This window comes from Hyalella azteca, unplaced genomic scaffold (genome assembly GCF_000764305.2).
Source record: "Hyalella azteca isolate HAZT.00-mixed unplaced genomic scaffold, Hazt_2.0.2 contig11450, whole genome shotgun sequence".
Lineage (NCBI taxonomy): Eukaryota > Metazoa > Arthropoda > Malacostraca > Amphipoda > Hyalellidae > Hyalella > Hyalella azteca.
This window is the reverse complement of record NW_025941449.1, coordinates 57,897-74,163: the sequence shown is the minus strand read 5'-3', so window position 1 is coordinate 74,163 and position 16,267 is coordinate 57,897. Positions and strand designations below refer to the sequence as shown.

At 36.9% G+C, this 16,267-nt stretch overlaps 1 protein-coding gene across 1 annotated transcript in view; it reads left to right on the top strand.

The window, feature by feature from the left end:
- LOC108672298 overlaps nucleotides 1–16,267 on the top strand; it is a 132,423-nt gene that overhangs the window by 103,702 nt on the left and 12,454 nt on the right. The window contains 7 exon segments of the mRNA XM_047882844.1: nucleotides 156–386; nucleotides 1,149–1,248; nucleotides 3,580–3,728; nucleotides 6,489–6,608; nucleotides 8,272–10,233; nucleotides 15,184–15,335; nucleotides 15,670–15,830. Coding sequence (XP_047738800.1) covers nucleotides 156–386; nucleotides 1,149–1,248; nucleotides 3,580–3,728; nucleotides 6,489–6,608; nucleotides 8,272–10,233; nucleotides 15,184–15,335; nucleotides 15,670–15,830 — 2,875 coding nt within the window.

Sequence of the window (16,267 nt, the reverse complement as noted above, 5' to 3'; positions counted from 1 at the left end):
GAGTGGTGTTCTTCAATTCAAACTCATCAGGGCAAGTGAGGAGGTTTGCTGGCTTTCTTCATTGCTGTGTTACAAAAATTTCGTCTAGATTTTTAAACAAGAATAAGATTTTTGATACATCTCAATTTTAAATTGCAAATTATTTCTCTTTGCAGTTCTACGGAGCGTTTCCGTTCAGATTCCACTTAACGGATTTGGACGACCTGCTGCCCTCAGGAGGCCTGGAGAACTCGGAGGTGACCATCAGCGCTCAAGTGGGCGACATGATCTGGAACATCAGGCAACAGGGATACTCTAAAACTCGCATCATCGAGAGCAAACTTAGGCTCAAGTTCTTGGGCGACTCCCCTCACATACTACGGCCTGCAATGCCCTTCAAATTCTACGTGAGCATATATTACTTTCCTCACTCGTACATCATCATGTTACTTGACAGGGTTTTTGTTTCATTAACAGATACGCTTTTGCATTAACTTTTAACTTATAACGCCTCTTCATAAGTACCCTCGAATTTATTACGGCCTCCTCTCTCCAAAAAGTCGAACTAGGAATTTGCTTTGAGTTTCCAATTGTTATTGTAATATAATTGTAAAGGAGCATGAAGGATAAATAATGATCACCATAATTTTATTATTAAGAATTTACCAATTATTATCTTCAATTTCAAAATTCATGCTTAAACCAATGTTTTGGACAGTTACTCATTGTTGGATGAGGTTACTCAAATTGGACGCACCTGTTAATTCTGTACCTCTAAATGCTTCTAAAGGTACGTTTTTGGAGAAAAAAACAACGAAATCTCATTCATTTTTGGAGTTGTTCCATTTAACAGATAACTAATAAGGGACTAGAATCAAGAGGATAATATCAGAAAGTTAACACTGCTGCAATAAACCATCGCCTAGAAAAGTTATAACAATTACTAGAATATACTATATATAAAATTATGGATGAACTTGGCAGTGTCATAAATTATTTCAATATCAAAAAAGGTTTCAAATGCTTAAAACTCGAGTTTTTGAAAGGATTTACCCAAAAATAACGTCCAAAAATTGCAGTTCAGCGTAGTTTGTGTTTATGCTATACCTAATTAACCACCATCATAGAGGAGTATTTTTAAAGCGAATGTCTTGTTATGTATGTTGTAGCTGGCGGCGACCCAAGGCTCGTCAGCGCCGGTGCCAGAGTCGCGGTTATCGCGTCACCGGCTCCTGGTCACGCCAGAAGTGACGCTCAGCAACGGCCGACGCTTTCATACAAATTATAACGAATTACAAATTTGAACCTTTTTCAATTTCATCCAAAACCAGAGCTCCAGATGACAGTTGAAACTACGCAACAAGCGTGCTTTATTTTCTATCATTCGGGTGCTTTTCTAGCCTCTCGGAAATTTAATTTACTCTCAAAACATTTTTCACGAGATTTATCGAATATTAATTTTATTCGCAAAACTTCTTTTAATTAGAATCATATCGTATCAACTATACCTTTTCCCTAAAAATCAATAAATGTCGTCGAATTTTTCTACTCCTAGGCTCTCTGCCGTTCCCAATTTATTCATGAGTGTAAGCTGACGAAAAGATTGCTCCTTTCTTCACCAAAGAAAATTGAAAGTACACTTCAAAGGCTGCATTTTTTCTCGGGTTCGCGCATAGATTCTATTGCTGGAAGATGTTTTTAGAATATCTGTATTTCCCTCCGGAAACGCAATAACATTATTCTGCTCAAATTATACGGTCGAAATGATGTGAAGATGAAGAGAATGGTTTAGTCAGGGCTTTATTAGCAATAATTCTGACCTACGAGTTGAATATTAAGCAAAAACAGATAAAAAATGATTACCGCTTCTGATCTCGGTCTAAATATATTATAATGAATTGATATTTTAATATTTTTATTTCAGAAATATTGTTTAATGCACGTGACAAACACAATTTTATGTAGTGTGAATAACAATGAATGATCAAATATCGATATTTATTTTAAAAAATTTTTATGGTGTGAAATCAGAAATTAAACGAAGTAAAGTATATCCCAGCATTTGCAAGTTACTCATTCGTTATGTTGATTAAGGTTTATTCAAAATTTGATTTTATGAATTTGTTTCTAAGATCGGTGTCACACATTTGATACGCCCGCACATATTTCAATAAGATTATCTTATATATCAATGTTGTGTGGGGTGAAATTTGGGTTACAATGCATGGTGGTAACCGAAATTTTACTCAGTTCCTTTGCAACCACGATACCGCTTTGTTATAATGGTGTATAGAACATGGCGGCCGCTAATGGTCATCGCTTTAATAGTTTCAGGGACTGTATACGGTCCACATCTTGTGTAATTGTAGTAACATTAGCCTGCCTATACTAAACTGCACAAGATTTAGGAACCTAGCATCATGAATACCATTAAAGTTTAGCTACCCCCATGATATCGAATATTTTTTCGTATAAATTGTTTTATGGTGGGTATTTGAGCTACAGTGACATGAGATTTGGTGTGTTAAATGAAGGCTTGAATAGGTTTGTCCAAGCTTATATTTCGTTAGCGTAATATAAGATTTCTGATTTTACCATAGCAAATAAGGAGTATTTTTTTCTGCTAAAAATCAGCTCTAAATAAAGCTGGCTACATGTCGGATTGTAAATAGTAGCATTTTTACGAGTTAGTGTTCAAATTACCTCGCAATATGTCGTAAATGCATCGAGGCCTATCAAGTCATTCGCAATACTTTTCATATCGGGATATTACTTCGGAAATATGATTTTTTTATCGAGGAATCCTGCGACATTATAAAATTGAGAATAGGGTTCGATTTAGAAATAAAATGCGATTTTTACTTTGGTAAGTTTAAATTTAATTCAAGGATAAAAAATTCGAATTTTCTTAAAATTTCAAAACAATTATTCCCAATTTATTCCAAACTCAGCGCTGAATGTAGGTTTTAATAGTTAATTCTTCAGTTACGAATATATTTAAAAATGGATTCGGGATCCCGCATTCTGAATGATATAACGAGATTTGGATTAACGGGATTATCAAATTGCGTGGGTCATCTTGACAGCGACGTGACAAAAATATTTTCGACTAAACGCCATTGAAATTTTGAAACACTGTATAGATCATAAAATGCGAGAACCTGATCTGTACGGTACATCCAGGTCGATTTCATCGTTCGATTACTTATCATTACGCGCATAAATGAAAACTCGTTCAGGACTTTCAACCCATATTCAACAAAGTAACGAATATTAGTAATCCTAACGATTAACATCTATTTAGTTTACACCTAATATTATAAATGGCATAAAGAATTCATTTTTATATATGCATAAGCAGGGTTGAAGAAGTACGATGATGATATCTATGATACTAAGATTAACAAGTGTTTTAAAAAGTATTCCCAAGTGAAGCAAAATAAAATGCAGCATTGATTCTGCAAGTATTCCTCTCATTCAAAGTTGTCTGATATATTGTCATTATCTTCAATTTACAATATATTTAATAAAAGAATAAAGAATAAAAAACAACATAAGTTTAACGAATAAAAAATAATAATAAGTTGTACATCTCCACAGCGGACTACGAGGTTGAGTCAGAGGTCGCATCCCTGGCCCTGACGGCCGAGCTGAAGGAGGCGGCCGGAGGGAAGGCTTACGCCAAGCTGGTGGCGGTCACCCACCACTCCCCTGGCGGGAGGTTCCTCCAGATATCCACCTCCACCAGGGATTTCTCACGTGGCAGGCTTCTAAAATTTCAGTGGTCACTAAATTTCATGTGATTGTGCCTCAGCCATTTCTATTCCACACGCACTAAAAGCCCAATAAAGACAAAGGCCTCCACTACCAATGACAGCAGGCTTTTTAGCGCATTTTCTCATTTATGAAAAAAATGCACTATTGTGCTCGCTATGTCCGCCTGTCCGTCCGTCTGTCTGTCCGTCTGTCTGTACGTCCGTGATTTCATGTTTTCGTCGACGAGAAAATGCGCTCTCTGTCACTCACTGCGGTGAGTACTGAGTTATATTTTTTCCTATATATTTCTTTCTATATCTTGCGCCAAGAAGTGACTGGTCTCCCAAGAAATTCAATTTTTATTGCACATGTAAGACTGAATTTTCTCGTATTCTGATCACGAGAGTAAAACCACAAATTTAAGGAACTACTCACCGAATGCGATAAAAAGATTGCTTCACCAAGAGAAATGTCGCTTGATAAGAGTCTTCAAGTTAGCAAATTTAAGCGTAGATATTACTGAATTCCTATATAGTCCTCGGTGTGTTCATATAGTCTCGGATAAATAATTCAGCGGTGCACCTTTATTATAATTAGGTTCTTCAACGTGGCATAAACCTGTCACTTGGAATGGGAGCGGTCGTCGCTTTCGTCACTGAAGGTCCTGAGTCTGTAAGCAAATTTTACGGAAGCATATAGCGAATCCGCCCATATACATATAATAGCTACACGCTTATACTGCAGCGCTCTGCTTGGCTGTCTCGTGAGGGCTTCCGCTTACTCAATTGAATTTCCATCCAGTGGATATGGCGTCCAGTGTAACGATTATTTCTTCTGTTGTTTGGATTTTTTGTTCATTCGCAAATTGTGCGTTTGAAGATTGGTTTCGGTGCAAAATACACTATTTACCTTCCTACGAACAAATACATATTTAATGACACAATTATAGAAACAAACGAAATTATACAAGACTATCCTCCCGCAATAATATTGACTCATTTGGATTATCTATTAAGCACACAGTAGGTAATCTAGGCTCTTACCAAGAGTAAGGGGCTGGTTTCACGACATATCAACAAACAAATTACACGTAAAAAATATATGGGTCGATGTTGTTGGAACATTTGCTAATGAATTATTGAAACTAAAAATTATTAGAAATACAAACAAGTAAGAACTATTAGAATGCCTTCATGATTACATTGGTCATTGAGAATTAGGCACCTAATAAGAAGTCACCCAATACGTTAATTTTTTTAAATATTCATTCACCAGATATGAATGGTAACGCTTCGTTAACTAACATCCGCAGGGTTACTTCGTCTCATTTAAATTTCTACTGAATGAATCCATTTCTTTCATGGCATGTTATTTTACTGGATCACTTGCACTAAATATAACCGCAAGAATCCACTGCGCCAGCCTGGATGTCGTGTTAGAGAAACTCTTCGGAGCCGTCACGCAATTGTCCGTTCTTTCGAAGCCGTCTATTACAAGGAAATTTAGGTCTCTATATAAAGCGTGTCGTGCTATAACCAAACGCAGAAAACTCCCTCCTTCTTCCACTAGACGCATGCTGAGGGGTTAGAATTGTCTCAAACAGTTTCTTCCAAGCTTGCTCATGAAATATAGTTTTGACGCTTCTATTTCATTAGAAAATCTAGAAAGCACATTCAAAACCGCGAATCTGATCCTAATTCAAACACGTAGTTTTCATAAATTTTCTACATTTCTGGCTGCTTGAAATACATTACTCATCGTGCTGTAGGTTCAAAAAGAGAGAAAACTGCACCTGAAATTACTAGGGCAGTATTTCGTAGCTTTTTAGAAATAGATTTTCCGTTAAATTGCTTTTACTCATGTCGCTTCGATCTGATACCAAACGTAATATTTTTGTAAATTATAGATTTAATAATATTTTTGTTAATTACGGATCCCGTTTTTCCCAATCTAACCCAATTCCCTATCCCCACTGGGGTACCAATTAGGAACCGCGTCATTTTCTCTGCCAAGTTTGGTCGCTCACTCATGCCAGCCTTTCATTTGACGACCCGAAGTAGTTTTCTCTTAAATTTGTAAACCCAGCTTTGCATGCTGGTTATAGCGTGCCAATGCCAGTCCATGGAAAAATATTATATAAAAAATTTCATATATTTTTAACCCTTTTTACTTTAATTTAACGGTCCACCCTGATCTACCTCAGCTGTTTTTGTTTATCATTTTAAAGCCTTTTTAAGCCTTGAGAGCAACTTCACTGTTGTCTTTCCTTTTTCTAATTTCAATTTTATCAATCTAATCTAATTCAATTAAAAAGTCTATTTCTTTGTGATTTCTTATAAAATTCAATGGTATCCTCCGAACTACTGGTATAAAGTTCTTACAAAGTCTACTGCAAGGATTGGTTAATGCAAAAAGTGTGTTAATTTTAATGTAACACTTCAATTAAACTCGGATCCGACTTTAAAATGGGAACATTCATTTGTGTTTATGGGCAATAGTTAAAGAAATCCGGGTAAAACAAAACAAAAATAACAATAAAGCAGAAATGATTTCACTTCCTGTCGTTTTTGCCCTCATTTTCCTCGTAGCAAAATGACATGTATTTTAACCTTTCGAGGATCTAGGAGTCAGTGATAACTATTACAATAATTTGAGCGCGTTATTCGTAAATCAAGAATAACTTTTTCGAGATGATTTCACTTTGCATTGTGTGCTGCTCTCATAACCTTATATTTGATAAGGATTTTTTTTCCAATCCACAGGTAGGAGAATACGTCATCCTGCACGTGAGGAGCAACTTCTACCTGGAGAATTTCCGCTATCTTTTACTGAACAAAGGCCTTATCGTGGAAGCCGGTCAAGAAAAAATGGAGGTAAAATGCCAACATTCTTGAGTGCCAACAGACAATTGCTATCTTTTAATGTCCGAACCTCTAGTGCGAACTCTAGTGCGTACCGTTTGAATTTATTAACACTATTCTTTTATGAATTTTGAGTTAATAGGTTTTACCAAAATGTCATAGAAGTTAAAAAGTCTATTTGATTTCATTTTAATTTTTCACATACTTAAGAAATTTCTCTGAGTTTTAAAAAAAATATAAATTTTGTTTTGTTCTACCATATTGTGTGAATAAATTTTACAAATTTTTTAACTAAAGACTGAATATTGTTTCAATTTGCTAAAATATAGTTTCTTCTCGGTATAGATAAAACCCAGTCGTGATATTATGATCGTGGCTTAGAGCCTTAGACAATCAAACATTGTTTGTTGTAATTCTTGTTTCGTAATCGAATGAGTTCAAAATTTTAATGGGAGCAATTCGACTAAAAATCGAAAATGATTACTTTTCCAGTTTTTAGACTCAGTTTAAAGGTCCAAGACCCGCCCATTTTAAGAGCCCAAAGCCATGTTTGTGCGTTCATTTGCTCGTTCACGACAGCCGTCGAAGCGCAAATGAAACCAATACCTTCAATGATCACAAATTTCAGTTTTTGGGCTCTCCTGGAAACTTAGAATTTTCATCTCAAAAATTTATCTCCTCCTATGGTGAATTTCACGCTCTCTTTTATTTTTCAAAAATTTACACGAACAAAAAGTCTTAGATTTCTGTTGTACATATGTGTACTAAATTTCAAAATGATCCGTCGGTTAATAAAAAGTTTTTTTTTTTTGACCGATAAACTCCCTTTAAATCGAAGCGAATAAAATGTTTGATACGGTTATAATTTTATGGTAATTATCCTCTTCTTTATTTTTTTCAAATGTTGCATCATAAAGTGTGCCTGAATATGGATTATTATTTATTTGTTCAATTCTACTTAATTATAATTCTTTTGTTAAAACTTCAATGAAACAAATTAATCGTTTGTTGTGATCATTGTGGAAATCCTAAATACGTTTCACAGTAAACATTGATTTTGTTTATTTGAGTTCTGAAGGATTATGAGGCATCGATAGAAAGAACATTTTTGAGGAAAGAGTTGCCGCCGAGGTCTTGCCATTATTCCACATATCTGCCGGCTGGCGCATTCCACTCGATTTCACAAAATGAAAGCGTCTGATGGACTGCCTTCTTTCACAAGACGAATGAACTCGGCTGGATTTGCCTCGAAAATGTATATCTAATCTGGCAGTCTGAATATTGCTAGAAGCCGCACTAGATCAAGCTACCTCGGCTCTGTGTGAGAAAAGACTAAAGTTTTCGATAAAAATCAACAAAATAGAAAAGATGCACAGAAAAATTGATTCAGATTCATTTATGGTCGTAGTGTTTCAGGAATTAACTCTATGTTCTTTCTTCGATGAGCTCATTTCTTCTGAGAGCTCTTTTATCCAAAATATCTACTCCTAGCCTATTAAGTATAATACCAGTGATAATAATGGCTAAATAACGTCCCCAAAGTTTAATCGAACCACGAATCATGAAAAATATTTAATTATATCCTAACACATAAGAAGTCTGACATTTTGTGAACGAAAATGTAAACAATATTCACAATAAACTTTAATGCAATATGTATAATTTTTCCACACAGGCCTCACTGCACACGTTCCCACTCGCCCTGGACGCCTCGCTAGCCGGGGCTGCTACAGTCGTCGTCTATTGGACAGGCCGCGGTGGAACTCTGGTCGCCGACTCTTTAACTTTCCCCGTAAACGCTATAACCCGCGACCCTGTTGAACTAAACGTCACGGCGATGCAGCGCTCCAAGCAGCCAATCAAACTAGAACAGTCCAAGTTCGCCTCGAGACATCCCAGGCAAGTTGATCCGATTGAAGAAGCGGTTGCGACAGAACAGGAATTGATGCAACTTCCAGCACCCGATGCGCAAGGCAATTTATCTGACATGTTAGGCCCTGTGACAAGCGACGATCGTTCGTCAAACGTAACAGGAGAAAAGACTGATGAGTCCATCAATAACAACAATACGGTTTCATCCGAAGATGAGTTTTCAGAAGTCAATGTCACCATGAACAATTTATCGTCGGAATCTTCTAGTAAACCTAACATCGAATCAGCTGAGTTTGGCCGGCTATATTCTCCAAATTTTTCTGCGCCTGCTCAATATTCCAACTCTTCTTATGCAATAGCGACTGCTCTTCTGAATGTCACAACCGATAGTGTCACAATCAGCAGAAACGTCAATTTTGTAAATAATTATAGGGAAAACTCAACTGTAATGCTAGAAAATTTGAAAGAATCAGGCCTGATTTTCGAGTACGAAGATAAATCTTCAAAAAACAATGAATCAAATTTAGACGCTGATGAAACAAGCAGTTTAAACCACCTGCTCCATGAAATGAATCAGACCATCAACTTTTCATCTGCGATAAGCAGTCAATCATCAAACAAATTTGAAAAAGAATCCACATTTAGTTCGTTATCACCCATTATCACTGATCCATCGCTGATGGTGATTGAGGAACGAAGTCTTCTACTCGTACATGATAACGTGACGAATATGCCAGCCAACCATGGCAATTATTCAGTGTTTCCTGATTTTTCGACAAATCCTAAGCCTTCGAGTCCGACAAACGATTTGCTGAATATTTCTCTAATTGAATCGTCAAATATCCAGTTGGTTCCTATTGAAAACCACACGTCATTTCTCCAGCTTCAGCCTCATCAAGATTCTGCGGAAGCCCGTGGAATTTTACGCTCATCTGTCCAGGTTAACAAAATTTTCAAAACTTCTTTGGGACGTGATCAGAGTTCCAATCTATCCGTGCAATTTTCAAGCAATGCCGCTTTTCTTCAGGAAAAGGAAATGAAAATTAGTTCTTCAAAATTGCGTTCTTCTCTCCCTACGGTTCAGTCAGAAAACTTGCCTCAAACTTCCACATCGAATTATTCTGAAGTTCCGAAATCAACTTCATCGGTTTCCTTGTATAGCGTCGAGACAACGGAGGATCTGCCTTACATCAAGCAGGGGACAGACTCGTCCCAGGTCACAGCTCGCAGTTCCTCCAATGATAGTCAATCTGAAAAATACGATATCGAAAATTATTTCACTGCCGAATCAAGCATCGAGAGTATTCAGCCTGAGAAATACAGTCCGAAGATTAATTTGAATATCAATGCTGAATCAAGCTTCGCAGATTTAGAGTACGAAGCGACGGTAATCGAAACCGATGACTTGAACAACACCGACCAAATGTACGCTGATGAGAATACTCAGACAGTTCTCGAGGATGACGGCGCTGAAGACATGGACTCATTACCTCTTCCGTCCAGGGAGCACAGGAGGCGAGACTTACGTCGTTATGAATATGCAGATGACGTTAAGGAGGACGTGTTACGATTGACAGTGAAGGGCCTCCCAGGAGCTCGAGTGTCACTGGCAGGATACAGCTGGGACAAGTTCGGCATGGCGGGCGGCAGCCAAATGAGCCACGCTCAGGTCAGACTGGGCCTCCCAGGAGCTCGAGTGTCACTGGCGGGATACAGCTGGGACAAGTTCGGCATGGCGGGCGGCAGCCAAATGAGCCACGCTCAGGTCAGACCTATTGTCTTATCTTAGAGCAGAATTGACATTATATACATTTTATAATTTGATATTTATTACTATTATTCAGATTAGTATAATTATTCATGTATTATTTTTTTGTGCAATATTATCACTGGTTGAAATGTCAACCTACATTATGGTCCTCAGAGTACAAATTGAACCATTAAAGGAAACTTCGCAAAGTATTATTTACGGTGATGTAGTTGTCATTTACGGTGATGCAGGTATCAATTACGGTGATGCAGTTATCATTTACGGTGATGCAGTTATCATTTACGGTGATGCAGGTATCATTTACGGTGATGCAGGTATCATAAATCTATTCTACACAGAAGAACGATTTATGAAATTTTTTATTATTACGATTTATTTTGTTGTCACCAATATAACTAAAATATTTATATGGATCATTAACGGCTAGAGGTTCTGAAAAATTCAAATTAATGCGAAAGAGAGGTTCTCATCCATCACATGCCCCTGCCTTGTATCTAAGGCATCATTCGCTGATCCATCACCCTCTTATTCTGGCGGAAGTCATCTTAAAAATACAGATTTATTTCTTACGTTTCAATTGGCCTTCTATCACGATGATTTCTTATGCTGCATCAAGATGCACTTGTTGGATGCCTCCATAGCTGTAGCCGCTCTGGTTGTTGTTTTATGTATGAGTAATTTCTTCTCAACCGAGAATGCCGTGAAGCCGCCATTGCCTATTCTTTTCGCAGCGTTGCTAGAATTACACCGTCACTCAGAGCTTCTCCTCTATTCTTCTAGTGGAACTCGGTTGCCAACGCCACCACATTACCATGCCGAAAGGAAATGCAAATTTTGGCATCAACATGTAAACGATGCCAGATACGTTCCCCTTATCGTATATTCTCCTTCTACATTTTTCTTCTGCATTGTAGAGCCGAAGCCGGGTTTTTGCGAGATCTATTCGAGACACGTCGACTTCAAGCTTTTCTTGATGAGTTCCGTAGGAAGGAAAACTTTCGCGGCAAAGTGATAGTGGCTTGCTGTAGGTCCGTGCATTTGAAATGGTAAGACACTAGCAGCATTGAAATCTTTACGGTCTTCTCTGATGCACACTCAACGGCAAGAATACGAATTCCTTACTCGCCCCTGAGAGTGGATTAATCTGAAAGATCCTGTCCGGAAGTTCATTTCTATTTGTGAAAAAAGATCCAACGTAAAAGAACTTTTACGCTGCACAATTTTTGCGGCATCTTGTGTATGATGTAGTGGTATGAAAGTTTCATTAATTTGTTGTTATAAACTGAATACCTTACATCAGCAGTGTAAAGACGTGAAAGGTGCAAAAAGGCTCGTTTATGGGGGTTGCATGCTTGAACTTGAACTGACGCTTGTGAACCAGCAGAAAATAATGGGATTTTCAGAATAAATTAATTGCCAAAAAAGCATGCTTTTTAATTAAGAAACGTTGTACAATGTGCGAGTTATTTGGCCCTATTGCTTGAATATTCAACCGAAGCTCAGTTTCTTCCAAATTTGCGAATCCTTCACTATACCGTCATTTGTTTGTTTGCCGATAATTTTAAACATTTTGAAGACTCCTTATATGGATGCTTTCTTTTCGAAACACTTGTCAGTTGGATCTTCCTTTGAATACTTCCGGTCGCGGGACCATTTTTTCAATTTATTTCAGGGATCATTATTTATTCCAGGGATCATTATTTATTATTGTTTCAAACGAGAAAATACATTTTATTGTTATCCTTAATGTAGTTATCCTTCCATTGGTTATTATTCAAATCGTTCGTTTATTATTTTATTACATCATATTGTAAGAGGTAGAAATCGTGGATCATTAAATTAACGATGAGGCAGTTATTTTTTCATAGAATTTGTTTATTATGCAGTATTTTAACTTGCCAATTCAGTTTAAAGTTAACCGATAAGCAATTTAAATGGCGTTTATTGCGCAGTGAAAAGTAGGGGAGGAGGAAAGCTATAAACTTAGGAGTGAACGTCAAGCCACATAGATCTGATCAGGGTTAACGAAGATACAACTTAAGGTGTTGGTGTTTGTATATTGTTTTATAGTCTGAAGCACGAATGTTATTACGTGTTTATTTTTCAAGACAGTATTGCAATATAATATTTTAAGTACGATTCATGTAAACCATGGTCCATGAACCTCTATGATAATGTACAGGATCGTTAGAGTGTTTCTAGAGCCTCAACAATGTTAATTACGTTTGTGACATATTTATCATCATCATCATTGCACTTGATTTTTTTATCGTCTGTTATTGCTTCACTTGTCTGCATTAGTAATCGAAGTTCAATTCAATAAAAGAAATATTTTGATATTCCAGAATTAGAATATCACAATAAAAAGTATCCAGAATATTGTGATATTCTAGAAAATGTTTAGAATTGTTCTGAATGAATTGAAATTTCTTTGTTATCATTCCAATATTCTTCTAGACTTGACAGGAGAAGAAAAAGTTTCCTGCCAAAGAATCATAAACTTATTTTTACTAAAATCAAATACTCATTATCTCAGCAAATACGTTTAACTGCGATAATGATTGGCATCTAATGATGCCGCCGTAATTATAGTTGCATCATTAATTAGTCCCCACCATGCGGCTAGTGTCGGTCACAGCATTACATTTTCATTGATCCCTGCGCTGAGTAATTGGCTGTCTTCGTGACCTGGGCCTATACTTTCAAAAAAAGTTAGGAGATCGTAAGTTCATCAGCCATTCATTGACGGCCTTTCAAGCAAAATCCACCAATCACAGACAAGAAAATAGAGCGTAAGTACTTACGCTCACTTAGCGAGTTTTGAAAGTATGGCCCCTAATCTCTTCACGCGATCCATCTGTGAAATTGAAGTCGTCAGGATTTGTTGGTAATGACTGAGATGAGATCCGGCGAACAGAAATACGTGACAATCTTGTCAACGTACTCCTTTGTTGATATTACATGGAGCTTGTTGACTATACTATAGTCAGTATTCTTGTTAATACTGTGAAGAACAGCAAGTTTTGCCGACTTTGGCTGTGTTTGTGAAAATATGTATGATTTCTTAAGAATTTGGTCTAGTTCTGTAGTTTTTTCGGAAATAAACCTAAAATTTCTTGTCAAATTGTATCAGAAAATGTCCTGATGATCCTAAATTTTAAAATATTTATGTGAAAAATAAATTGTTCTGCCCTATATTAACAAGCCTAATCCGCATTTGTTTCTCAAAAGCTTCTATTGATGCTGCACCTGTCCACCTTTCGCTATCTTAATGGTTTGCGTTTTTCAGATGCTCAAAGTTTGTATATTGATTAGACGAAATATTTTACCAAACAGATAATTGTAGCAAGATCTTAATTTAATTTAATAATGTATGAGTAATTATATATATTGTGCCCTTAGCCAAATGAATAGAACTAATAATGTGCACAGCTTGGAGGTAATGATTAACATGAAATTGAGAAAACGAGACGTAGACTTCACAAATGTTGTGGGTATTGTCCCTAAATATATATTGTTGTGGGGAAAAAAGGCACTATTTTATTGAAAACTCTAACCTGTCAAGAAAATATTAAACCTAAACAAATAATACTTTGGCTGTGTAGATTTGCACCTAAAGAGATCTGTAAATTCCTAAAGTTGCATAAAAATTTCTGAAGTGGTATGAAATGATCGTTTCATCGGCTTAAAGAATTAATGGTGCTTAAATCTTTATATGTTAAACGTGTCAGGCGCATAATCTTAGATATCAGAGTCTTTCAAACATTAAAGCGCTGTTCACAGCGGTCACTGAATCGCAAGTGCCTTGCTTGTTTGTCTTACTGGCACCTCCTGGCTTTCTGTCTTTATCGCACTTATAGTATGTGGATACGGAGCGATGTACAAAAGGAAAAACACTGCAATCTCATTATTTTAATAGGCCGAAACGGTTTTGAGATATTTATTGGTAGTAAGAAAATAGATCTGGTTCAGAAACTACATTTAGGAATGCCCAGTACAACTATAGCTGCGTAAGTTGATAATCCGTCTGTCAATCATATAGGCATTGCGTGGCTTCCACCCGCGACGATTGGGGTTGGTTAAATATTTGCGAGATTTATTCTCCGAAAAAGGGTTAACTCGAATGTGGATGATTTCAAATATTCTCTAGGCAGTTTGGTTGGAACCGGTTCTTGTATTATCTATGTCAGTTTTTTTTTTTATTTTTCATTCTTCATTGCAATTATCAATCAATTTTTTAAATCTGTGATCCGCGCCATCGGTAAAATAGTCCTAGCCAGACGTGACGTATTCTCTCGTTGCAATGAAAATTTATCAATCGTTTTCAGAAACCTTATCAACACGGGTCAAAGCTCGAAAATTGTAATCTAATCTTGTGGCAGTAATCAAGACAATGGTAATATCATGAACACCCGTAGTTAATTGAATTATTTTCGTCCCTAATTCTTTCACCAAGACGGCGACATTGGAGCTTGCATAAATAAAAATTTGTTATAAATATTTCGCGTTTCAAAGGAGACGAGCGAGATTAAAGGATGCTATAACTTATAGCTGACCCTCGTTGTTCACAGATTTTTTCTGTTGAACTAAAGGTTCTATCCGAGAGGACGATATGTGGCCACTTCGAACGAACTTTATTTCTCGTCACGAAGAGCCTTACCGAGATGACTTACTTGATCGCTTCAATGTAGCTTTAGCTCACAGCTTTATTTATAGTCATGTTAGTCCTCACCGAGATGACATATTTAATCGCTTCAAACTATCTCTAGTTCACAGCTTTATTTCTCGTCACAAAGTGCCTCATCGAGATGATATATTTAATAGCTCCAACCTAGTTTTACATCACAGCTTTTTATAATTGTCGTCATGAAGACCTTCATCAAGATGACATATCTAGTAGCTTCAAACCAACTTTAGTTCACAGTTTTATTTCTCATCACGAAGGTCCTCACCGAGATGACAAGACCTGATCGCCCCACGCGAGGCTCGTCCTCCGAGCCGCACATGCAGCAGTGGGGGGCGGTGTGGAGCGGTGCTGAGGAGCTTGTTCGTCTACCTCGTTCGTCGTTGGGAGTCGATGCCAACGACACCTTTTCGTAAGTACTTCAATTTCTTATAAAAAATTAGTTATTATATGTATATTAATATCCTTTAACCGTATCAATTAACATTTATAACCGTATCAATTTAGGAGTGACCGCTTATGGCCTCGAGAAAAAAGTTATTTTATTGTAACTTCAACCTCAGAGGTGAAACGGACATACTCTGAAGATTCTTCAACGCGAACACCAGCAATTCACATAGATTTTTCACATTCAGTTTCATTTAAGTTTTGAGAAATTTTTAATTGAAAGTTCTACAGTAGTGTTGCTATCCATTGCTTCATTAAAGGGTTCATTCTAATCCACTGCTGTGATTGTTCCTCTTTAGTTTGGCTGACGTGCTCGTGCTCACTGACGCCAGCGACTGGCAGTTGCCGGGGCCATGTCAAGACGCTCGCCAGCTGCCATGTCTTATGTCAGGCTGTTACTCGCAGACGTCAGCCTGTGATGGACACTGGGACTGTCCTGATGGCATCGACGAGCGTCACTGTGAGTATTGATATAAATTTTGTTATTTAGATATACTAGAGCAAAGTATTATTTATTTACACCATGTTTCATTCAGCGTCGCTGAAATATATCCAATATAAAAACAACGTATTTTATTGATTTTATCATCTGTTTGTATTAATTAATGAAAGCCTAACAATTCATCGCTTATCTTCATGAAAACGTGGGGTCTTACACTGTTTTTAAAGATTGAGATGAACAATGGAACGATTCTTAATTACTACGCCTAAATACCTTAATAGTATCTGACAGATGCTGATCCAAAATCCGACTATTGGCTGAATTTATCACCATGAATTTTTTTATTCATGCTTTTTTAATGGGAAAAGAATATTCAGACCACATACATCGACATTATTTTGCTCGTAGCATGTGACAATAAAACCATAATTTCTGATGGAATTTTATCGGAATTG